The 26,213-nt window shown below is 36.4% G+C and overlaps 2 protein-coding genes across 2 annotated transcripts; both read right to left on the bottom strand.

The window, feature by feature from the left end:
- Positions 1 to 502: 502 nt before the first annotated feature.
- Positions 503 to 13,929, bottom strand: LOC115436045 (carcinoembryonic antigen-related cell adhesion molecule 5-like). The gene is made up of 13 exons (XM_030158751.1): positions 13,727 to 13,929; positions 13,324 to 13,611; positions 11,737 to 12,018; positions 11,384 to 11,647; positions 9,920 to 10,195; positions 9,576 to 9,827; positions 8,727 to 9,002; positions 6,719 to 6,970; positions 6,346 to 6,621; positions 4,672 to 4,923; positions 4,245 to 4,514; positions 3,326 to 3,571; positions 503 to 1,822 (listed from the first exon to the last, which is right to left on the bottom strand). The coding sequence occupies exons 1-13, from the start codon at positions 13,782 to 13,784 to the stop codon at positions 1,734 to 1,736; spliced, it is 3,081 nt and encodes a 1,026-aa protein (XP_030014611.1). The 5' UTR covers positions 13,785 to 13,929; the 3' UTR covers positions 503 to 1,733.
- Positions 13,930 to 17,899: 3,970 nt separating this feature from the next.
- LOC115435808 (carcinoembryonic antigen-related cell adhesion molecule 5-like) lies at positions 17,900 to 23,397 on the bottom strand. The gene is made up of 5 exons (XM_030158421.1): positions 23,352 to 23,397; positions 22,910 to 23,218; positions 19,044 to 19,325; positions 18,710 to 18,964; positions 17,900 to 18,460 (listed from the first exon to the last, which is right to left on the bottom strand). The coding sequence occupies exons 1-5, from the start codon at positions 23,395 to 23,397 to the stop codon at positions 18,369 to 18,371; spliced, it is 984 nt and encodes a 327-aa protein (XP_030014281.1). The 3' UTR covers positions 17,900 to 18,368.
- Positions 23,398 to 26,213: the final 2,816 nt, after the last annotated feature.

Raw genomic sequence — 26,213 nt, 5'->3', positions numbered from 1 at the left:
AAACTGCATTTCAGGTGGACTGGTAAAGACATGCCAGCAAATCTGAACCTGGAAAAAACATGCCTTTTTTCTTATTCACAGTCAACCACTGTAGACGTTCTGGCTTGGTAAGATATGCCCCATAAAACTGGCAGGCCATGAATATGTGAAGGTTAGAATTTCTGACATCAATACCAACGTTTATAAGGAGACACAAAAGCAGACATTTCATTCCTTCAGTGTGTCTCGAGTTAGTGCACGCACCGGACGTTCTTCACCTGACGTAGTGTCTACAACATGGGACCGAAGATGATTATTCTGTTCTTTGTGCTCATAATATACACTGACCACATCAAAGGTATTGTATATTTAATATTAAGATGACACAATATTATAGACATTGTAAATATATTTCAATTTATTTTTCATTTTTGAAGGTGTTCCTGAAACACATGGCCAGTCTTTGGCTATCAAAGATGGTGAGATCATATGTAAGTTTTTTTTTTTTTTTTTAAACTTCATTAACTTCACATTTAATGTAATTATGATTGATATAATTATATTTTAATTAAAGCTGATATAAATTGTACTATAGCCCCTGCTGCTGGAGAACCATTGACCACTGCCAATCCAATCAACAAAGCAAGACCTCACGAAACCCTGTGTAAATGCAAAGGTGTCAGTGTTTAAAGGATCACACAATACACAAAATACTTCTTTGATTTGTATAATGTTATGTTGAGCAGAGCCTTAGTAAAGTTTTGTGCATTTCTGTTCATCAGGAAAGGAAAAAGTGCTTGTGAAGACACAGTGCCTTTGTCACCAGTCTGTCGGATTGAAGAGAAAATTTGCAAAATGTGAGTAGTCTACAGTTATTGAGGTCCGCAAAGTAGATTTTTAAACAGTATTTTACTTAGTTGATTTATTTTACTTATGTACTTTTTTTTTTTTTTTTGCCTTATCTATCTTTAAAAATACAAGGGAGAAAACTGTGCCAGAGGAAGAAGCTTAAGAACACAAAGAAATGTCTCCGTCTTAACAAACAAATGCAAACGAGGATCAGCGTCCCCATCTGAAAACGATCGAGGAGAGACCCTGTAATGATCGTCTTATATATTACTTTTTGTGCTTATTCTCATACTAAATATATTTCTTTGTATACGCATTACATATATTTGACAACAATATAAAACTGCCCATTGCAATATTTCAGAAAAAAATAAATTCTCTGAATGTGTATCTACTCTTCAATAAACTCTGCACAAAATTCATGTGTTTGTTTTCCTGATTCATTTTCACACATACCATGAATTAAAAAATGAATACAATCTGCATTTACTCACACCTTAAAGATGATCTAAATCTACAAATAAAAAGATGCTCAGAGTAAAGGACTTGTTTTTGGCAACACAAACCAGATGACATCAGGACCATAATGACCAGTGCATGAAATATATGCATAAAATAAACCAAATTAGTGTCAGTGTGAGTAATAGCACAGTATTTTGCATTGCAGGTTGATGAAATAGATCTAATAAAAGCAAATCGACCAACAGACAGCCGCTTGATTTTATGACTGGCACACTTCCAGTGATTATGTAAGTGAAACTGACAAGACCAGATAACATGGCACCACTTTCTACCACAAATTACTGTAAACAGGACCCTTATTCTCTTGTTACAGCATGATTCTTGAATCAGTCTATAGAGGGAGCAAGAGAACTTTAAAGTCTGCCTTGCTGAGTTAGGATGATTCAGTGGAACAGCACAGGGAGGGACATAACAAACACACCCATCATCATCAGACCACCTTGGGTGGGGATGTGGAGGGCAGACGCATGCGCTGCAAAGGAAAGAGGAAAAAAGACAATTATATGCAAACAAAAACAAAAAAACAAAAACATGACTGACAGGGTTACATCGTACCAACTGTACATATTTTCAGTAGTAAAACTAAAGCGTAAAGCAAGTCATTTATGTGCAAATGGACACATATTGTTTAGTCAATTAGATGTACAGATACATGTGTAGAAAAAGACTAGTAGAAGTAGAGTGATTTAACATAAATATGATAATGTATAGGAGATGAAGTATACTCAAAGTCTAAAAAACAAACAAAAGCCTTTGAAAGACACTTTTAGTGGCTGTGTTATGTGTGTTATGCACAGGAAACTGGGCCTGACATGATAATAATATAATGTGAAGACTGTTAAATCAACTACCACCATAACTCAAAATGAAACTTAATAAATAAAATTAAAAATGATATAATTAAAATGATGAACATAAACTTTACTCCAAGGTGCAAATCAGGTTCAGTGTCAGCAGCAGAGTATTTTACCCATGGTCCATATCTGTCATGTTTTGTCTTTTAACTTTTAATTTTTGACTTACATTTACACTTGTCATGATATTCAGAGAAAAACAGAGAGTTTTAATGGTAGAAAGTCTTTAAACAAATAAATAATTAGATTAGCAATTCTTCTTTGCGACCAAGTTAGTAAGGGTGAGTGTTTCAGCTTGCTGACATGTTTCGACTGCGTCTGCCCTCTTCCTCAGAGTGTCATCTGACGTGTGATCAAGTGTCTTTTTATCAGTAGTTGAAACATGACAGCAAGGTAAAACACTCAACCTTACTAACTTTGTTGCAAAGAAGAATTGCTAATCTAATATAAGAAAACAACAAAATGAACATAATCAATCTAAATAAATAATTACTTAGTCATAACATAAATAAACGAATGAATAAATACTTCTCCTCAAATACATTAGAACTAAAGTGTCTGTTTTGAAAACGTAATTAGATTTATTTTATTAGGGTCACTGAGGATAAAAAAACAAGAATGCAATCATCATGATTACATGACAAAAAAGTTATCATAGATATATTTTTGAGAGAAAAACTATCCTTAATGTTTATATGAAATTCTAAAATCGGCAGTGGATCCAGGTGCAGCATCATTAAATCTAGTCTTTCATTAAATATTACATTTTGTCATGTTGTTTGATACTTGATGATTCACTTATTATTATTATTATTATTATTATTATTATTAATTAATTAATTAATTTATTTATTTATTTATTTTGATTTTAATAAAGATTGAAACTCTACTCTCAAAATGTAGTTTTTCTCAAAATAATATGATTTCATCCATGTTATATTAGGACTTTTACTAAATACTTGTAATTTTACAGCATTTTTATCAAAATGGGAGAAAAAGTAACAAAGGTTTTGTATTTTGTTAATTCCCATCTCTTCACCTGTGAGATTTTAGTTGCAAGGACACACTTTGGAGACACTGCAGTCACGTCAAAAATGAAACAGGGGGTGATGTTCACTCACCGGCCACAGTGAAGGCATGAGTCTTGTACATTGTGATGTTGGTCACAGGGTTCGTTGCCTTACATGTGTAGTTTCCCTGCTGGTCTTTGGCTGCCCTGAAAGTAAAACTAGATCCATCTGAATACTGCCCGTTGAAGACCCAGCGGAAGTCACAATCCGGCTGAGAGTCAGCAGAGCACTGCAGGGCCACTTCAGTGCCTTCTGCTGCTGAATATGGACCTTTTATCGTCACATTCAGGGGGCCATCTGCAAACAGACAGAGTCAGCTTTAGCAAAAAAGGCACATTTCCAGGTCCAGATTCTAATGTATTATTTGTACTCTCTCTGTAGTTTTACTGAGCTCTGCCTTTCTTTACTCTACATGCTCTATAGATATCTTCTAGTTCTACTATTTTTTGTGTGAATTTACCATTTTAATGTTAACTTTTTCAATCTTTGACACTTATTGCTTTTTTGTGCTCTTATTTCCTTACATTCTTGAGATACAGTATATATATTTGTTTTATTTATTTATTTATTTATTTATTTATTACATTCTTGATATACAGTATATATGTTTTATTTATTTATTTATTTATTTATTTATTTATTTTACTGCTAATATTTTCCTCATAAATAATTGCTCACTATAAATTTCCCTGGTCTTTGACTAATAATACTAATACTGGATTATTTCATGTCATGCCATGTCATGTCATGTCATCTTATCTTATCTTATCTTATCTTATTAATTTACTCTGATATTGCTAGTCAGACAAAGACTAAGTATTAGTGTAATAATATTCCTTTATCGACATTTAGTTAGACCTGCACCAGATGACATACATATGTTTTAGTTTTTTCTCTGACACTATTGTACCAAGGAGTTAAAAGCAAATTTCATAAAAATTCTACCAAATAAGTCTTGCTTTTTACTCACAGTTCACAGTTAGCTTGTATGGGGGGCTTATATTTGAACCAGCAAGGTTGATTGCATCACACTGATATGACCCATCATGGTACCGTGTCACTGGAGTGAAGGTTAGTGTGTTGTTTTCAATGTGGTATGACATGCTAGCTGTAGAGTTCATGGGTTTATTGTCCTTCATCCAGTAGATCCGCTGATATGACCCAATAACTTCACAAGTGAGAGTGAAGTTTTTGGAGCTTATAGGCATCGTGTTGGCTTTGACCATTACTGTTATATCCTCTGCAGACACAAAACACAGCGAGTTAAACAGGTCAGACAACATGATCACACTGCATCCTGTTATAGCCTTTACACCATAGTCATCACTGTTTGAGTAGTCACAGTAACATGACGTGTGTAGAGTCAAAGCCAATCTGTGCATCATGCATTTTCTTACCAATGACATTGAGCATCACAGAGCTTGAGCTGTTTGTTCCCAACATGTGATTTTTGGCGACACAGGTATACTTTCCAGTCATGTTTAAAGACAAAGGCTCAGTTGTAAACGTTGCAGTAGTGGCCATTAGGGAGCCATTGAACCACCAGCTGTAGTTGCTGGGAGGCACCGACATGGCAGAGCAGCTGAATTCTGCACGATGGCCCTTCTCTGCATAATGTGGCCCCTGAATAATGGGAGTATCTGGTCCAACTAGAAGAAACAAAAAGAAAGATGTTTTATTTGGGGTGCCACTTCATTTCATCTTTATAGTGCTGATGATGGCATTAGCTCATTTAACAATTTATTTAGTATAAAAATCTAGTTTATATTCAGTTTGTTTTGTTTTACTGACAACACTGATAAATCCTACTTACATAAACGCATTAGTGTGATTCCATTTACATAGCATTTAAGTATTTAACATATGTTGACAGTAAAACATGCACAATTTTGAATGATCAAGTGTCAACCGGATTTGAAGAATAATCGCATTGACACTGTGTCCAAAGACCAACTTTGGCCTGAAAATGAAGGTGAAGGTCGACACCCAAATAATGGTATTTAGGGATCAGGTTTCACCTAAATACCAAATATGAAGGACATCAGAGGATTTGGTGGAGAGTAAACGTGTTGACACAGATGGACAGACAAATGCCTGCTGAAGATGGCTGCTATAGTGGGTTATTATTAAATGATGCAGAAATGGCAATAAATATGGGCAGGGGTGTTCATTTTTGTGCAAATTTGCTGTAGTTTAGAGATTAAGCCTATTTGATGGGGTTTGCCATTTTAAACATTTGGGAAGCAGTGGTTTACAGGACTGTGAGACTTAAAAAGTCTTAAATCAATTAATCTAAGACCTTAAAATGTACAAAATATGGTTTGGATACTTCTTAAAATGGACTGAACTGTGATACTAGATACTTTTACAAAACTGCATTAACCTCAGTATTGCTTTTAAAGCTGCGTATGACTTGTCACCAATTTTTCATCAAATCTGTAAAACCCGAGTGATAGCCTAAGTATCACAAATCCATTACTCTTTCTGTGATTACGCACCTGAATCTCTCCTCATTTGTTTACATAGCAAAATGAAACCTAAACGAAACTGTCACTCGGGTTTTTACGGGATTCCACTCAACTGCAGTATAGCCATAGCGGCAACAAACACGGAAACGACTTCAATTGCTTCTTGCTATTGTGGTTGTGTGGAATCCTGAAAAAAACTGAGCGACGGTTTCGTTTAGGTTTTATTATGCTAAACAACTGGAGTGTTTGTGGTGGAGTACACTACGACGTTCTTCACCGTGAGGGGAGTGTATCAGGTGCGTAATCACGTAAAGACTAACAGATTTGTGATACTTAGGTTATCACTTGGGTTTTACAGATTTGATGAAAAATTGGTAATGAAATTCATACGCAGCTTTAAAGTTTAAAAATCTGTATTGACGACATTGTAACAGAGACATGGCTGATTTTGACACTTCTAAATCTTTAAAGACTTGGAGGGATAATATGCAATATGGATTAGTTGATTTCATTAACACAGACCTCTTCTCAAAAGTTAAGGACACATTTAGCTGATCTTGGACTTTGAAATCTGCCTGTAAATCCTGTAAATGAAATACTCACAATTAACAAGAAGCCTGTAAGAATGGCTGGTCATGTTTCCAACTGGGTTGATAGCCATACAAGTGTAGTTTCCAGTGTCATTGCGTCCTAGTGGCTGAAAGATGACTGTCCTATTATTCGTGGAGAAAGTAGTTGTCTTGTCTGCATACAGCCGTTCACCATTCCTCATCCAGGAAACATAGTCAACATTTCCAGTTATGTTACATGTTATGTTATACATTTGATCTTCTATGGGAACATTTGTTGATGCCTGTATCTGTACACGTGTTATTGGACCTGAAATCAAACACAAAGTCCACAGCTGTTATTTAATTATTTCTTAACTCACCATTTTTATTTATATGCCAGTAAATCGAAAAAACACTGCTCTCACCATAAACTGTGAGTTCCCTGTGGGCAGTGCTGTTTTGCCCGGTGACCTTGTTGAAGGCCATGCAGGTGTACGTCCCACTCATGTACATGGTGAGAGGTGGAGTTTCGTACACAGACATATTGGCCACTAGAGAGTTGTTGAAGAACCATTTATAGGTGCTGGGGGGGTTAGACGGTGCCTGACAAGTGAATTTGACTTTGTATCCTTCCCATGCTGTGGTTGGTCCCACAATGGTCGGCATCTTGGGTCCATCTAAACAAAGACATAATAGTTTAATTCATGTACACTGAAAAAGGCTGACCATTTCCCATACTGTCACGGCTAAACATGAAGAGAGGAAGATTTCATTTGTTAAATCGATTCCATTCAGAAGCTATTTTGCGGTTAATCTAGAGGTTGTATTTCTTTAGCACATACTTCAATGATTTTACTACACTGTGGTTCTGGCTGTGGGTATCATTGGATAATCTGTAATTCATTTGGAGTTTAAGAGCTGAAATAGTATAAATGTCTTTTCCATTCAAACATAAAAACCTTGTCTTTTGGTATTGCAATGAAAAAAAAAAAACTGACACAAACTGCTTTTTTTTTGTTTTTAAAGATTCATCTTGTACTTTTTTTTGGAGATCTAAATAAAAGATAAGAAGCTAAAGCCAAAAAACAAAGAATGTTATTTCATTCATTTTTATTAGACATATAATTCCAAATGAATTACGGATTATCTCTATCATTTGGACTTCACAAATATATCTTAACCATGTTTTTGTTTATTTATATTTATATTTTATTTTATGTTTGCTCAAAGGTTCTCTATGCAACCTTTCTCATACGTGTCCCCATGTTAATGTAAAATGTATATAGATATTTGTTTAATTATCCATTTTGTGCTGGAAGCAGAGCATCTACTGACATCTAGCTGACATTTCTGCATTTCTTATCTAACAGTATCTAGTGTTGCATATTGTTGCAGCTATGCAGGAGCAAAGGAGGGGTATTGAAGAACTCACAACTGAGAATGAAGATTTTCCGCAAAAATTCTTACTCATCACAAACCACCGCAAACGAATCAATGCATTGTATTTGTTATTATGGATGTAGACAGTTTCATGATAACAAATACAAGTCCATGATTTGCTCAGAAATACAATCTGCCAACACCTACAAATGACCAGCTCCCAGCATCTTACACATTACACCTTTAATCTGACTTGATCAATCCTGGTATATGGGAATATTTGGCTTTTTTTCTTCTAGGGTCTCTCTCTTTCTTTTTTTTTTTTTTTTTTCAATTTTACTCATTTTGTTCCAAAAATAGAAAAAAGTGTAAACATACTTAAATTTTGCCATATTTTACCTGTAACTGTTGTAACTGTTCTTGTTTTAGTCATCTCTGGAGCTGCCTCATTTAAAGGATAAAGATTGTTTTACTTTATTATCTCTGTAGGAAAATGTGGACCTATGTCATTTTACACACCCTAATACAAACAGCATTTAGGAATAGCATTTAGCATTAGCCCATAGCACCTTAGGAGCAGTGAGCTGCTATTGAAAGCACAGAAGAATTGACCCATACATGCCTGTTTTAAATGGGGGGGGGTTACTGTTTTTATTGTTGTATTGTCATTCTTTCTTTTCTACGATTTTTTCTTCATTACATTCTGAGATTAAATAAAGGTTTAATACATTTAGTTAATGTTTTTGTTTTTATTTAGTCTTTATAGATTCCGGACTCTTATGTCAGGATAATCCTACTGTGTCTGATCGATCAATGTTGCAGCACAGGAGGGTGTTTGTACAGATTTTCCTCAGCCTTCACAGGTCCGATCGCCACCAAATGAATAGAAACACTACCTAACTATCTACTAGGCACAATTTTATGTCCGTATTCAAATGTTGTGAGGTATGCTGGGCAATTTTAGCCTCTCATGCTATTGTACAATGGCACCACGGGTACAATGCTGCTAGTGTAGTATAATGCAAAGTTCACTTTTTAAGGTAAAGTACTCACAGGAAACATCCAGCATGAAGATGGCACTGACTGAGCTGTTGAGTGGATTGGATGCTTTACAGCTATAGTTTCCATTGTCAGTCATCCTGACAGGATTAAAGGTTAGGGTGGCGTTGTCCATTGACAGATTTCTTGTGCTGCCAGCGTACAGTGGGCTGTCATTGTACATCCACAAAATAGAGTCCACACTTCCAGCTGCCTCACAGGTCAAATTGAAAGTGTGGTTCAGGATTGGCTGAGCTCCAAAGCTTTTTATCAATACGCTGGTTACTGGAACTGTAAAAGAAGGGAGAGGCAGATTGCAGTATTTGTAATGAGTGAAGGAACAAGCAATATTGACAATGGGGTGTTTTATGTCAAAATAATGGACTAGTTTGACCTTTAGCTTTATATTTGTAATCTCTTGCAAGAACTGACTGGAAAAAGTGGAAATCACTCTCATGTCTGCGAAATGAAGATTTAACATTAGGATTCACCTAAATTAATATGAAAACCAAAGGTAGGTGTTTAAAAAATGTCCTCTGTTAACTCCGTACCTCTAACTTAGCAATTAATAACAAGAGTCCCATATCACCCTACAAATTTAATTGATGAAATAACCACAAATTTTCCTATGGAACCACAATTTTTCAATTTTATCGTGTGCATCTAAACAAAATATCAGAATTATTGGGCTTTATATGTAAAAATCCAGATTAATTGCTTCCCCTACCTCCAGTCTAAGATAATATCTTCCAGCGACAGATAAATATTTATAAGTGATACACAGAGAATTGTTTATGGACACTAGCACTTGCCAAGAAAAAGAACAAACTTATTTTCAGAAATGTCAAAGTCACTTTTAGTTACCAAATACAGTAAGCATGTGGTGAGCAGTGCTGTTTTTCCCCGTAATGTTGTTGTAAGCCACACATTTATATGTCCCACTCATTTTTAAGGTCAGCGGTCCAATGCTGTAGACTGAAGAGTTAGCCACCAGGGAACTGTTGAAGTACCAGCTGATATAACTGGGAGGATAAGAAGTGCTTGAGCAATTGAGATGCACCATATCTCCTGTCAGAGCCATGGATGGTCCTGAGATCATGACAGCAGTGGGTCCATCTTAAAATGAAGACCATCAGGTAAATAGATCAAACATTAAGTAATTCAAGGACATTCAATTGTAGATCAACTCTTATAGACAAAAGACTTACAGTTTACATGCAGTGTATAGGGGCTGCTGGTCATGTTGCTTACAGCGTTAAAAGCCTGGCACTTATATTGTCCACCATCTGAATGCTGGACCCGGTTCAACGTCACTGTTTTATTGCCCTTGCCGAATACTGTTGTGCTGTCAGCAACAAGAAGGTGACCGTTCCTCCACCACTGAATATGATCAACAGGTCCTTCCACTTCACAACTCAGAGTGAATGAGTCATTAAGAATGGCAGGTTGACCACTGTCATTCACCATAACAGATGCCACTGGATCTGCAGACAAAAGGATACTATCACTGATACGAGATGCTGGATGAGGGAATAGTAATCATCAAAATCAAATCAAATTTTATTTATATAGCACCAAGTCATAACAAAAGTTATCTCATGACGCTTTACATATCAAGTTGGTCGAAACCAGATTCTAAGTAGTAATAGTTGCTATCTTAGGAAAGTCTAAAACACACTAAAATGCTCCATAAAGGCCAGACATGTATATTCACAAGCGTCATTCTGGTCTCATTTGCTATATTTAGACACTTTAATAAGTGTTCAGGTGGCCAGTCTTTAGAATATTCCCCCTTTAAAAATATCTCATGATTAATAAAAGGCTCCTGTGTCTTCCTTGTTGGGTTTTTACTGACATATGCGTTTAACTTTCTGAGCTTCTATTTAGTGAGTTAACATTTTGTCCCCTCGCAGCAACTATAATTAAACTTAGTTATGCAAATATTTTACATAAGTTTACCATTTTAACCTGTCAGTATGCTAGCGTTTAGCATTAGCTCATCCATCACCCCTTACGCTCCCTCATCTCCACCCTTCTGCCCAAATTTGGTCACTTGAGCTCTAAAGCCAAAAAAATAAAATTCCCAGCTTCAGAGCGGCAGCTCATCCACTTCTGACAGTATATACAGTCTGTGGTCTAGCATACAAACAGAAACTGGTTAAACACCAAGCCTGTTTGTACATTAATAAACCCATTCTGCAGCTTCATATCTTAGACGCATTTATAAAGTATAAAATTCTGCCTCACTGACCTACCCTTTGTAAGCAAACACAAACACCCTGTGCCAATATTTATTCAATGTGTATTCATATCTCCGTGATTTGTTGTGGTTTACAGCACTTTTTTCTCCTCCTGTGCATCATGTACCGTTCATGTACACTGATCTGGTGACAATAAAAGAAAGTTCTAAAAAATTTTCTTTGTGGAAATGAGGAGAATCTTGAAAACATGGATATTCACATCTCAGAAGATGATGAAATGGATGACATGCATGACAGCCACAGTACAGAACATTTTTTAAAACCTTTTTTCAGTTATCTGTAAGTGATGAGCCTTTCACTGACATCAAAACCACGGAATGATATGAATGAGTTTAGGTAAAAAAACTGATTTTTCTTTTTCTGTATGAGGGAGTTTTATGAAACACAGACTTAAGGGATTCATTTCCATACCCATAACTGTGATGTTTACACTTGCACTGCTGAACCTGGAAGTGACTGTGTTGTGACAGAGGCATTTGTAACTTCCTGAGTTGCTCACGTTGACCCTCTCCAGATGAAGTTGCGACCCAATGTGAAAGACGTTCCCCCCATTGAACATCCACTTGATCACTGCCGGTGGGTGAGACACCACTGAGCATGAAAGCAGGATGTTCGACCCTGCTCTGTAGATGGGCTCCATGGGCATGAGTGTTATGGTCGTGTTATTTGGACCATCTGATGTAGAAAGAAAAAAAAAAAGAGGTATTAGGAGTTGCAGGATGTTTTAAGGTTTGTGTTTATTTATGTATATTATATAAACTTACAGCTAATGTTCAAATATATTGACGTGCTGATTCCATCGCTAATACCATTGGACACGTTGCATTTGAATGGACCTGCATCATAGCGGGTCACACTGACTATAGTGAGCTTGGAGTCTCCGTCACTGAATTGAATTCCAGCCCCTGGTTTGACCACAGAGCTGCCGTTCAACCACACATAAGATGGGGCAGTACCCGAAGACATGGAGCACATGAAAACCACTGTGTCGTTAAATTCCACCAGGTTGGTTGCACTTGCATTCACAGAAACATTTGAAATAGGTTCTGCGGAAACAGAAATACAAGCCAGGAGTCATGTCTGGAGGGAATGGAGCGATGGCGGGATTGTGGCAGATAAGCACTGGCAATTAATTACTGTTAATATTCAGAAAAACATCACCACCAGTAGGTTAATATTTTCTCTCATCAAACATCTTAACATCTCTTTCTGGCTGAAATGAAAACATATTTCTTCCACAGTATAAATTACTTTTAAATTCAGTTTTTCCACAAACTGTATGAGGGTAGATTTGTTTCTTTGTAATTCAATCAAAAGAGAAGTTGTCTTAACATTAAAAAAAACCCTTCTCTTCAATCAAAAAAAAAAAAACCCTTTTCAATCAAAGACAAAAACTGTTTGAATGCAAAATAAATATTTCAGTTCAGACTCAAAAAAATTGCGTCTGAACACTTTTTTTCTTTGATTGAAAAGTTTTTTTTTTTTTTTGTTGAAGTCATTTATTTTTTGATTGACAATAATTTTTTTGATTGAAGTAACCTTTTTTGTATTTGGGCCATATTATGGGTAGGATATTTGTGTCTTTATTATTCAATCCCCCCCAAAAATATTACTTCGATCAAAAAAAAAAAAAAAAAAAATTCAATAAAAAAATAACTCACCTCAATCAAAAAAAAATGTTCAATTACAGTTTTTTAAATCTCAAATATTGCATCTTAAAGTATATTATGTACACTACACTGACAACAACATATGAGAACCGTAACCACAACAGTCAGTGTAAATGCTGGGTTTCACCTTTGGTTTCATGTTTTTTATCCTAAACATTTGCAAACAAATCACTTTAAACTAACAGATGTAAAATTGTTATTCCTATTTTATTATGTCTGTGAGACATAAAGTGTGAACTGGTTAAAGTTTAATGTGAGTTTTTAACCAACTAAGATGAAACTAGTGAGATCCACTTTGATTTAATTATGCTCACACACCTTTAGTGATGTAAATTATATGACATACATGAAAGGCTGCAATATTACATACATCAAACATCTGATAGTAGAGACAAAGAGATGAGATCAGCTTGGCGCTTGATCTCACATCTGCTCTCGAAGGTGAGGTTACTGTAATGGTGACTCTGCATTATATGATTAATCCCCACTTTGCAAATAAACCAGTAAACACTGGTTTATGCAAATACTATTATTTAACTAATGCAGTCATTAGCAGACCTGTATGAAAACAGAATGCAGGGCCTGAGTGAGGGTTTGATGTAAAGGTATCATACTTTACATTACATTTTAAAAAACATTTAATGAATTTAAGGATTGCTGTGAGTGAGTGAATAAACTTACCTCGAACTGAAAGTGTTAAATGAGAAACAAAAGCATTTGACCCCACTTGCTGTAATGTGTATATTCCAGAGTCACTCAGCTCCAGTGATGTTATCGTCAGTGATGAAGTTGTGGAATTATACAATACTCTGCTTCTCCATATTGAAACGTTTGGAAGTACCGACACAAGAAGCATGTTGTTGAACAGCCATACCCCCGTGGTGAGATGGGTTTGACTGAACAGTGTCACATCGTTGCCCACGGGTACAGGGTTCTCCGACGCATATATCCTCTCACTCCATATGTAATCTAGATATAATATTAATTAGATAAGTACAAAATATATCAACACAAAAAGATTAGAAGCATTTTATTATTTTGGTTTTAAAGGAATAATTTAGAACATAACATGATCAAGCCTTACCTGTTGCATAGGTCGTCAGTATTACCAGAATGATGAGAGCTGTCACTGAAGAACCCATTGAAACCTACAGTTTATGTTGAATTGAAACTGAGCTGAAAGTCCTTGTAAACTGCATGGACGTGACTCTGGCTGTGATAAACTCAAATCTGGAGATATTATGTGGTCCCCACTGATCAGCAAATATTTGCTCTACAACACTCCAGCTTTCTGTGCTCCTGATGCAAATGCTTCCTCCCAGTTTGCCATCACCACATCACGTCATGGTCTCGCCACACCTTGTTTTGCCCTGGTCCACTCTCAAGTTTTACCCATTCACATGAGGTGTGTCCATTTATTGGAAATCACAGTCGTTGTGCAACTTTAAACTAAATCCAGGATAAAGGCGACATTTTGTGCCTATTGTGTTGGAGTGGAGTAAAGGTCTTTCTGGATGCAGAATGGTTTTCACACTGAGTAAACACAAAAAACCTGATTTCTTGGACAGGCAGTTAAGCTAAGTGTCCACAAAATAAATGGACACTTAGAAAGGACAGACCTCCACCAAAGCCAACAATTCAACCTTCTTCTCAGTGCACATTATTATTTAACCACAAAAAAAAAAAAACAAAAAAAAAAACATCACAAATTATGAGCTGGGTTGATTCTGTTGTACAGTGACGTTTGGGGCCTTTGACATATGGAAACATTAGCATATGCAGTTTTTCTTCCTCACTTAAAGAGAAATAAAAAGACATTTTTACACACCTTTTTACTGATTTAGTATGAACTCAATTTAATCATGTCCTCAGTCCTTGGGAATCCACTTCTACATAAACTGTGAACCATGAAATGATAAAAACCTCAACAATTGTTCAATTCTGTGAGTGTGAACTATTTTTAACCAGGCATATCAACCAGGGGAAATGATTTTTGTGTCAGCTTCCACATTGTTATTTTACATAACTGTGGTTATGCCACTTCACAAAATGGAAGTTCAAATGAAATTTATTGTCGAGTTTCCTCTTTTTTCTGTCGTATTTATTCAAAATACTTTTTTCTATTCTTCTTATTCTTTTCCGACTATTACTGTACTTAGCTTGTGTATATTCCAAATAGTTAAGAGAATACTGAAAACCGGAAAAACATAGAACTATTTTTCTTGAGGCTCAAGTTTTACTGGATATCAGGGACAACAAAGCTTTGTTTTATTGCTTTTTGTCAGTTGGCACCATTTGTTTCTGTAACTTACTCTTATGTTAGCTGAAGTAACGAGTTCTTTTTTTTTTTTTTTTTTTTTTTTTTTTACTGTTGCCAGTTGTTGAGAAGTTTATTTCTCAATTCTTTGACACAAACCCTACTATTTTACAAAGTTTTATGTAAAGTGGTGCAGTTGTACTGCTGATAGAAAGACAATAATGATAGCATCATGTCCTTGGCAGAGGTAATTATAAATATATACATTTTAAACTGTATTATAAATATGGATTTATTGCTTTTCTATCCAGCCTAATCTGTCCTACACAAAGCACAAGTGATTGCTTTTTGTTCCACAGTTTCTTGCTCTGTTTACTGTAATCACTGACCCACACATCAAATATTTTATTTGTTTATGAAAAGAGGATATAAGACTGTTTTTTTTTCCGATTAGACATCAAAAACATTGCATGGCGTACTTTGCAAAAGGTTACAGTATAGATGTTTTTTTAGATAATGAGAATGCACAAATTAATCATTTATATAAGTAAATATGTAATATAATATATAATATAGGCAATAAATGTAAGCTTCATTAAATGCAACCATTGTAAGTGTAAAAGTTATCATTCTTTGACAGTAAAAGGGTTATGACAAAAAACAGTGTGTAATATTTACACTTCATTCACCCCACCCATTTGACTTTTCTGAGATATGTGGCTGTGGTTAAACAGTTTCCTCCTCACAGAAGGTGCAGTCGGTAAGATGTCTATCTGCCAACTGCGAATATGTGTGTGTGTGTGTGTGTGTGTGTGTGTGTGTATGTGTAGGTGTGTGTGTGTAGGTGTGTGTGTAGGTGTGTGCGAGCGTGTCTGTGTGCATGGGTATATGGCGGTGTGTGTGTGCAGGGGGCGTATTGATTGTATGAAAAGTGCTATATAAAGATCGATCTATCTATCTATCTATCTATCTATCTATCTATCTATCTATCTATCTATCTATCTATCTATCTATCTATCTATCTATCTATCTATCTATCTATCTATCTGTCTATCTGTCTGTCTGTCTGTCTGTCTGTCTGTCTATCTGTCTGTCTGTCTGTCTGTCTGTCTGTCTATCTGTCTGTCTGTCTGTCTGTCTGTCTATGTATCTATCTATGCAGAGACGCACAAACATTGTACAGTTAATACAGACCTGATCAAAATCTTAAGACCAGTTGAAAAATAGCTAGAATTTACCTTTTGCACATTTGGATCTTAATGAGGTTTTAAGTAGAGCTACAATATACAAAAGCAAGAAGGGGGAGTGAGACAAAAAGCACTTTGAAAAAGTAATTTATTGAAAACAACAAGTAAACTGAAATAGGCTGTTTATCAGCTGATCAAAAGTTTAAGACCATCGCTCAAAAAATTACAAAAAACTCTCCAACCAGAACAAAAAAGTTTTCTCAGTAGGACTCAGTAATGAGTAGCTCCACCGTTCTTGTTAATCACTTCAAAAATTCGTTTGGGCATGCTTGATGTGAGTGTTTCCAGGAGGCTGGTGGGAACATTGCTCCAAGTGGTGAAGATGGCTTCATGAAGGGCATCAACTGTCTGGAACTGATGGCCATTTTTATAAACTTCCCTTGCCATCCATCCCCAAATGTTCTCTATGGGATTTAAATCAGGGGAACGTGTGGGATGGTCCAAAAGAGTGATGTTATTCTCCCTGAAGAAGTCCTTCGTCATTGTGAACTGCAGCGTTGTCCTGTTTTTAAACCCAGCTGTTACCACACAGACGAGGGCCCTCAGTCATGAGGGATGCCCGCTGCAACATCTGCACGTAACCAGCCGCTGTTTGACGACCCTGCACCACCTGAAGCTCCAGTGTTCCACTGAATGAAAAAGCACCCCAGATCATGATGGACCCCCCTCCACTGTGCCGGGTAGAAAACATCTCAGGTGGGATCTCCTTGTCATGCTAGTAACGTTGGAAGCCATCTGGACTGTCAAGGTTCAATTTTTTCTCATCAGAGAATAAAACTTTTTTCCACTTTTCAATGTCCCATGTTTGATGCTCCCTGGCAAAGTCTAAACGGGCAGTTTTGTGGCATTGTAGGAGACGAGGTCTTTGAATTTGTTTTTTGTTTTTGAAACCCTTTTCCCACAGATGCCGTCTGATGGTTATTGCGCTGCAGTAGGCACCAGTGAGGGCCTTAATTTGGGCCTGTGTCTTGACGGACAGTCAATTGGATCCGCCGGCTCAGCGCAGGTGTAATTTTTTTGGGTGTACCACTTGACTGTTTTGTTCCATAATGCTCAGGATCTGTCAAAAAATTTGGAATGACTGTCTTACTGCGTCCAACCTCAGCAGCAATGGCACGCTGCGAGAGGCCTTGCTTATGCAGCTCGACGATCCGACCACGTTCAAGAAGAGAAAGCTTCTTAGCTTTAGCCATCAGGAGGGCATGACCGTGTGAATGCCCGACAGAAAATGAGAATTTTGAGCAGATTTTGACTTTTATAGCCTGCGGTCTTAAACTTTTGATCAGCTGATAAACAGCGTATTTCAGTTTACTTGTTGTTTTCAATAAATTACTTTTTCAAGTGCTTTTTGTCTCACTCCCCCTTCTTGCTTTTGTATATTGTAGCTCTACTTAAAACCTCATTAAGATCCAAATGTGCAAAAGGTAAATTCTAGCTATTTTTCAACTGGTCTTAAGATTTTGATCAGGTCTGTACCAAACACTCTACATGATCTGATTTTTACAGAATGACTGACTTTTTAACTTGTAGATAATTGTCCTGAAGATAAAGTCATCCATGAGCTAAAGGCATCTTCTTTTTAAGCTATATTTCAATGTCACGTTCATTTCCTTCAAAACACATGTAGTCAAACAACTGGAACAACATTCATCAATATTTTAATCATTTCAATTCATGTAGGACCTGTAGGCAATTGATACAGACACAGATACAGATATTGATATATGTAAAGTTTATTTATCTCCTGGGGGAATTTCACTTTTTTAATCAGCTTAAGAAAGAGAAAGAAACAAAACAAAAAACAGTATTATTGAACAAGTAATCCATCAGCCCATGGATGATCAAACTGAGGTTTTATAGAGTTTGATGGCAGTGGACATGAGGGGTCTTCTATACTTCTCAGTTCTGCATCGTAATGATTCTAAGATGCAGAACTGCAGCTGCTCTTCTGGTTTGGGATGAAGAAGATGATCTAGATTATCCAAGATGTCCTCCACTTCACTCCGTGTACACGTCTCCACCATATTCCTCGGTGTATCTAGGTTCTTTCCAAAAACAGACCCAGCCTTTTCACATAATGCTGTATTTATACATTATATCTGAACAGGAAGTATCTGATCTGCTGCACATATTTAACACATCATAACACATCTAGAACAGTCTAATATTCCAGTGTTAATCTGTGATTAAAAAAGAATGAGAAAAGTATGATTTATTTCCAGTTAGTGGGGTGTTGTGAAGAGGAGTCCAGCCAATGACAGCAGAGGAAGAAGCCACATACAGGCTGCCTGTTCTGATGCAGATGATGAAGGCTCTGGGTGGAAACAGGAAAAGAAAAACGTTTATGACGGACAGGATAAGCTTAGGAAAATTAGAGGTTTATATCAAATCAAAATCAAATCAAAGTGTATTTCTATAGTACTTTACAACAACATAACGAAGCCCAAAGTGCTTTACATCTAAAAGCAGGATTAAAATATAAGATAAAAAACAGGTTAATCAAATACCATAAATATGCAAAAACATATGCCTATAACTATATGCCTTTACGAAGCCCACTCACTTGATATGATGACTTGTGTGGTGATATTTTCACTCCTGCTGGTTTCGTTGTTGAAAGCCTGACAGGTATAAACACCACTTTGGTCCTCACTGATGTTGTACAGGTTCAGCTCTGCTCCTGTGGTGTTCAGCAGCTCTCCTCTGAAAGCCCACTTAAGCCGAGCTGGAGGACTGGAGTCAGCTAAACAGAGCATGGACACATTGGATCCAGTGGCAAAGGATCCACCTCCAGTGAGGTTCATGTTTTCAGGACCATCTAAGACAGAGATGACAGGGTTTTAGAGCTGTGGACAAAGTACACATCAGTTAAAGTGACTCCGTCCTACTGTACTCACAGCTCACAGTGAAGTTCACCGGATCACTGGTGGCGTTACTGATAGCATTAAAAGCACAACACCGGAGCTGTCCCTGGTCATATCGGCTCATGTTGACTATGGTCAGAGTGGAGTTTCCATCAGTGAGATGAACCCTCTCATTGGCTGTGATCTCAGAGTCACCATTCAGCCAAAGGAAAGACAGTGAGGATCCAGAGAGGACGGAACATGAAGCAACTATGGACCCTTTGAACTCCACCAGCCTGGTCTGATTGGTTCTCAGTGTGACATTAGAAATGGGCTCTGATGAGACAAGACAGGAAGAGAAATATCAAACTGTTCATCACTCAGTCAAACTACACAAGGCCTTTAGCAGGAGACCACATGAAGAACTGAAACTAGACAGTTATACGTCAGAGACCTATAAAAACGGAAACAGATTAACTTTATTTATCCCCCGGGGGAAATTTGTTTTTCCATCAGCTCAAGAAAATCTGACAAAACCAGTTGAATATAAATGTAGTAGTCATGTAATGAGTAATGTGCAGTTTAGTGCTTTAGAATATAAAAATAAACATACATGAGTAATTATGGAAATATTCCTAACCTTGTGATTTATTTGGTCAGAATTTGTAATAGTTTAAAAATGTATTTCTGATAAAACAAATAATAATTGTGTACTTTGTCATATTTATACTGATGTTAGATTTCATTTCTATTCATACTGCATATCTATTCTATTCTATTCTATTCTATTCTATTCTATTCTATTCTATTCTATTCTATTCTATTCTATTCTAGTCTAGTCTAGTCTAGTCTAGTCTAGTCTAGTCCAGTCTAGTCTAGTCTAGTCTAGTCTAGTCTAGTCTATTTAGTGGCCAGGTTGACCTTGTAGAAAATTATTAATTCTTTTCAGTTTTAGTCTTTGAAGTAATAACCTAATACTGCATGTACTATCTGTTTTAAAGTCAATATTTGGTAACTAATAAAGCTACTTTCATTTATACAGTAGTATTCACATAGAAATTACAAAGTGCTTCACAAAAGCACAATTTCACCAAGAGAGAGAGAAAAAAAAACATAATGGATTTTTTGGTGATTTATAAAACTATGTTACCAGGGATAATAATTATGACTATATGTTTATAAGTGGAGACTATTCTACATCCCACAGATTACTATAATATTGGACTGTTTTTGTGAAGTCATGGTGTTGGTGATGATGTAGCAAAAATAGTTCAAGTGAAACTGGCTTCAAAGGACAAAGCAGTGAGAATGTGTTGCTAAGGGACATAATGTCATATGAGCTGAAGGGCAGGAAACACAAAATAAACGTCTGCTGGCACAGCAAGCAGTGACATATCCTGGTTGTCAGTCCAAATATCAACAACACATTAGATCACCTTAACCCATAATGCAGCGCTACTTTTGTGTCAGTTCCCAAATCAATTTTTCTCCATATTTAACCTTTCTTAAGTGACTTATTACCATTGATTGTAATGTTATCTTCCTTATTTTGCTTTTTTTTTTTTTTTTTTAGTCATAATCGTGAATTTTATTATATTTAATTGACTGATCATGTAGATATTATATAGGAGTTGGGAGATTATAAGTTAAACTTCATCCCGCTCCTATTTGAATGTTGGACTTTCTTTTACATAATTCTTTTGTTGTTTGGTTTTAATGCAAATTCAAAATAAATAAAACAAACAAACAAACAAATGATGTTCATCAAAGATCAGAGTAAACTTGAGGGTTATTATATCAAAAACAGAGAAAGCTCAACAAATAGTGACTTTTTCAGCAAAATATCAGTAACTGAACATAAAAACAAGTGTGTCCATCTACTGTCATTGATCCAACTCCATGGGTTTTACTGGTGAATCAATGTTGTAGAGGATGACAGTGTTTCCACGGTAACTAAAGAGACTCTGAATGTCCAAATGGGTCATATCTGATGACCATGAAAAGATGACAAAATTCTGACGAGAAGATGAGGAATTCTCAGATTCTGTGTCTTTATATGTGTTTGTATGTGTTTTTATAATAAATATTTTGTCCCCAAGCCTTAACCTCATCAGGTCTGTTCTCTTCTGTGTGCTATCTGATATTGCATATACAGTGTATGTTTGTTTGTTTGTTTTTCGAGGTCACATATGTTGAGTAAATAGACTGGTTGAAGGAAACTTTTTGTGTGTCATATCAGCAACTCTTTTACAAATAATCATACCTTTCACACAATGCTTGTATTGAAAGAGTCGAATCCCTCTCCACCCACCCACACTTTACTCATACACTTTATCTCAAGCCTGTTTCTCTGAACAGGGCATGGATATTGTAAGGACATAGGAAGATGTTTACTTTGTATAGACTCTGTGACAGAAATGACACACATACTGAAATGTAATTGAAAATGGTATTAACCCATAAAGACCCAGTGCTACTTTTGTGGCAGTTCCCAAATGAATTTTACCCCTGATCTAGCTTTTCTAAAGTGATTTATCACCAATTATTGGAATATGATCTTCTGTATTTTGCAGTTTTTTCTGTGAAAATGCAGTATCTTCCTATATTTAATTCACTGATCATGCAGCTGTTCATAAAAGGTCAGATTAAAGTTGAAGGCTATTAAATCAGAAACAGAGAAAACTGAAGAAAAAAGTAGCCTCTTCAGCACAAAGATTTCATTAACTGAATGTAAAAATAAGTGTTTCCATCCACTGTCATTGATCCAATTCCATGGGTTTTACTGGTGAATCAATGTTGTAGAAGATGACAGTGTTTCTACAGTAACTACAGAGCCTCTGAACGTCCAAATGGGTCATATCTGATGACCGTAAAAAAATGACAAACTGTATTTTACACCAATTATTTACATCAGTTCAGTGGATTAGTGGATCAATAGGTATTAAATATTTTATATCAGTAGATGATTTTGGTCGGCAGTGGTGGTTTGGGTCTTTATGGATTAACCCATGAAGCTCCAGTGCTACTTTTGTGACTGTTCCCAAGTTAATTTTTCCTGCAGATTTAACTTTTCTTAAATGATTTGTCACCATTTATTATAATCTTATCCTTTATATTTACATTTTTTTCTTTGGTGAAAATCATGTATTTTCCTATATTTAATTTACTGATCATGTAGAACAGGGCTGGCCAACCCTGGTCCTGGAGAGCCACTATCCTGCATGTTTTAGATGGATCCCTCTTCCAACACACCTGATTCAAATGATCAGTCTATCATCAAGCTCTGCAGAAGCCTGATAATGACCATCAGGTGTGCTGGAAGAGGGAAACATTTAGAACATGCAGGGTTGTGGCTCTCCAGGACCAGGGTTGGCCACCCTCGATGTAGAAGTTCAGAAAAGTAAAGTAAATCCAAAAGTTATCAAATCAGAAACAGAAAAAAATGAAGAAAAAGCTATTTTTCTGTAAAGATATCAACAACTGAATATAAAAACAACTGTCTACATCTATTATCATTGATCCAACTCTATGGGTTTTACTGGTGAATCAATGTAGAAGATGACGGTGTTTCCACATTCTGTACGGAACCTCTGAACATCCGAATGGGTCATATCTGATGACCATTAAAAGATGACAAACTGTATTTTACACCAGTTATTTGTATGCATTGATAAGATTAGGGGATCAGAAGTTATTAAACATTTTAGATTGCTAGATGGTTTTGGTTTCCAGTGACTGTTTGAGTCTTTATGGGTTAAAGCTGAACCAACCAGAGCTCTCGAAACACAGAGGAATTAAATGTGGAAATTTAGTTACAGAAAAATTCCCAATTTTATCTTCAACTCCTTCAAGTAAAGCTATACCCCTGCCTTAACTGACCCTTCAGTGTGTGAAAGTGTCCAAGGAAATCATAACCTTACCCAGTACAGTGATGGTCGTACTGAGCTTAAGTTCAGGGCTCGCAGACTGCACTGTGTAGACCCCTGAGTCGGCCACCGTGACGAAACTCAGAGTGAGAGCTCTGGTGGCGATGTCTATGGATGCCCTGCCGGTGTGACTGGAGAAGATTGCCTGTTGGTTTCCCACCCAGGTGAGTATCTGGGCATTTCCCACCGACCAGCTTCCACTGCTTAGAGATGTCGGAGGAGACAGAGACAGTGTCACATTTTCCCCGACCACAGCAGGGTTAGAGGAGGGATGGACCTCCACAGCACCAGAGGCCAGGACCCCTGAAGGCACAAACACAAGGACACACAACAGATTATCAGGTAGGGACTTAAAAAAAATCTTACACTGAGATCAGTTTGTGTTACCCTATTATATTACATATATTCACAAAGAAACAGCTGAAACAGGTCCTACCTTGAAGTAAAAGCAGCAGTGCAATGGCTGGACTATTCCTCTCCATTTCCATGTAATGGTCTGATGGTACCCTCACCTTTTCTGCTCTATTTTATTCTGTCCAGCCCTCTACCCATGAATACCTTTGAACAGCCCCCCAATCCTTATCTGCAGGTGTTTCGGTTCTTTTGTAAATGTACAAAAGGTGCTTTACATTTTTTGTTTACTGATGGGGGTGAAGTTCTGCAAATGACAAAAATAAAATGACAAATTGTGACAGAAGGTATGTGTGTCATGATTAGGACTGTTGTCGAAGGAATGGTCTTTTTTTGTTTCATCACATGCTGGAACGTTACATTTTACAGCCACCTTTGAAAGCCTCTGAAGGCGGGAATGAAATTGTACATTTTCAGCAGTACTTTGTATGCCCACTACTGCAGTCTGTCCTGCATTATGCACTAAGTATACTGAATCTTGCTCAAAGACAGAAATAATGAATGTGTTTTTTTTTTTTTTTTTTCTGTCTCTATCTCTATTAGATATCAGGAATTGTCCGGTTCTTTCTTACAGTACTGAGTGGGTGCACCATTATACCTTTCACAATTCCACTTAGTAAACACATGAGGCATACTGATGCTGACCAGGTGCAAAGTTCAGTATGAGAGCACGCCTGTGTACAGTACATGACAAACAAACAGATGATTCATGACCAGTTATTTATGCAACATTAATGTGATTGTGAATAGCGTATCATATATCATAGCATATCATCAAGTCATATCACATCATGTCTTACTGTGCTTTCCCAATAGAATAAATTATTTGTCAAATTTATCTAACCAAATTTAAATTTATTTATGTGTTTGTGACAGTTTGTGTGAAAGTAAATTACATCTCCATACATATTTTATAAAATGAAAATGAAAAAATGAACAAAGGCTTGTTTCAAAAGGCTTCTATTAATACAGACTTCATTTAAGAGCCAGTGCTGCTTGCCATTATATTCATATCATTATAATGACCATTACCCAGTAGGTCATTACCTGTTACGTAATACATTTTGTCTTATCGTTATTTCATATTGTGCAAGAAAGAAAAGCCTGTCTCTTGTCTTTTGTTGGATAATTATCATTTTTGTCTAAATGCATGATTTAAAGGTCTTCATAAATCTGGTGTATTTTGTGTATTTCTGTTTATTTATTTGCATCCCCAGTGGTTACCAGTCTGTGTGGGGTTCACAGTCTTCTATGGAATACACTGTTGCCCATAAAGTTGGAATAATTTTGTTTTCAGACATATTCCTCCTTTTATTCCTATTTATACATGTCAGTAATCACCGTCAACCAAGTGCAATGATTACATACTGAGTTCCAGTTGTACCTCATCTATGTAGAATAAAGCATATTGTAACAATCATCTTATGAGAAGAGGTAAAAATATTTTATTCCAACTTCACACACATCTTACAAAGACACCAAACCAAACAACACCAACATAAGCATGGTCATTATTCCATGCTAATCCAGACTTTTTTTTCTTGTGCTGAGTTTAAACAATTACCTTCCCTGACCTCCCGGCTCATAAGAATGGTATGTTTAGTTGCAACACTCTATAGTAATTCATTCGATGACATTTGGTTGAACACCGATAACAGTAGGAACACCACGGACACTACGGACTTCTAACAACCAGAGGAAAAACTTTTTTTGTTTTTTCCTAAGAAAAAAAAAAAGCATTGTTAAAGCATATACATGTCCAAAGAAATGACTTGTAAATAACATGCATGTATGTGTTTTTATTATGACACTATGTGGGGACTAATAGTAACAGGTAGAAATACATAACCTGTAACCTCACCCCCAGCTCCTTTTATTGTGGGTGTTGTTTGTGTGATAGTTATGCATTTTTTGTGTCATAATGTATGTTTTAGTACACATAGTCATTAAAAAAATCAGTGACAAAAAACTGAATATAAATGTAAAAAAAAAAAAAAAGAACCCCAAACAACCCTCAGTGTCATCAGTCACAACAGTAGCTAAGATGTTTTACCAGTTATTCTGCTTATTGTGTACTAAATGCAGTTTCCTCCATTTATATGAAATACCTGACGTTCTTTTTCTTTTTTCTCTTTTTTTTTTTTTTGCCAAATTGTACAAAACCATTTGAAAAGTTACTTCTTAAATGTGTGAAAGTATTCTGTACATCATCTGAACATTGTGACCAGTCAGAGAATGAAGAGGATGGAATTTTGACTGTATGTAAAGGAAGTTAACCACTAATTTGCCACTAATTTGGGTGTGGTATACACAACAATATCATTATTATCATTATTATCACAATTATTACCCCACCCCCTGAAGGCAAGGCGAGGTTTGTTTGTTCACACTCCAGCAGCAAAACTATTGGTTGAACTCATACCAAATTGGGTTTATAGATTTCCAGTGACCCAGAATAGAACTGATTACATTTTGGGAACAGTTGGTCAAGTCGAATTTTTAAAATCTTTTTTCCCCCATTTACTTATAATGGGTGAAATTCACATATCTATAAAAACATCATTTTTGTTTCAATTTACTTCAAACTTGGCACATATATAGAGGCAAGTGATATACTGACATCAGTACATGCATAGACATGATGACATCAGCTGGATCGATGCCAAAATAAACTACAATATGTGCAAGGGGCAGGGTTTGTTGTACCTGGTACCACTTATTATTATGGTTGTTGTTCATCATGTAAGAAATGTCAGAGAAAGGGCCAGTAAACTGCCTGTTCAGTCATGTGCTCTTATGCCCTTATGTCACGGTTGTGAATCCCAGGTCCCATAACAGAGGAACCACAGCTAATGCAAAGTCTGGCAGAGAAGCCTGAGCAGGGTGT

This window comes from Sphaeramia orbicularis, chromosome 16, assembly GCF_902148855.1.
Source record: "Sphaeramia orbicularis chromosome 16, fSphaOr1.1, whole genome shotgun sequence".
Taxonomy (NCBI): domain Eukaryota; kingdom Metazoa; phylum Chordata; class Actinopteri; order Kurtiformes; family Apogonidae; genus Sphaeramia; species Sphaeramia orbicularis.
This window is presented reverse-complemented; position numbering and strand designations above follow the sequence as displayed.

Excerpts from the sequence above, each read along its gene's own strand:
- LOC115436045 (XM_030158751.1), bottom strand. The coding sequence starts at position 13,784 with ATGGGTTCTTCAGTGACAGCTCTCATCATTCTGGTAATACTGACGACC. Across the intron at positions 11,648-11,736 it reads AATATATTTGAACATTAGCT|ATGGTCCAAATAACACGACC; the intron begins GTAAGTTTATAT and ends TTTCTACATCAG. Across the intron at positions 9,003-9,575 it reads CCACATGCTTACTGTATTTG|TTCCAGTAACCAGCGTATTG; the intron begins GTAACTAAAAGT and ends CTTCTTTTACAG.
- LOC115435808 (XM_030158421.1), bottom strand. The coding sequence starts at position 23,397 with ATGGAGAGGAATAGTCCAGCCATTGCACTGCTGCTTTTACTTCAAG. Across the intron at positions 23,219-23,351 it reads ACTGCTGCTTTTACTTCAAG|GGGTCCTGGCCTCTGGTGCT; the intron begins GTAGGACCTGTT and ends TTGTGCCTTCAG. Across the intron at positions 18,461-18,709 it reads CACACAAGTCATCATATCAA|AGCCTTCATCATCTGCATCA; the intron begins GTGAGTGGGCTT and ends GTTTCCACCCAG.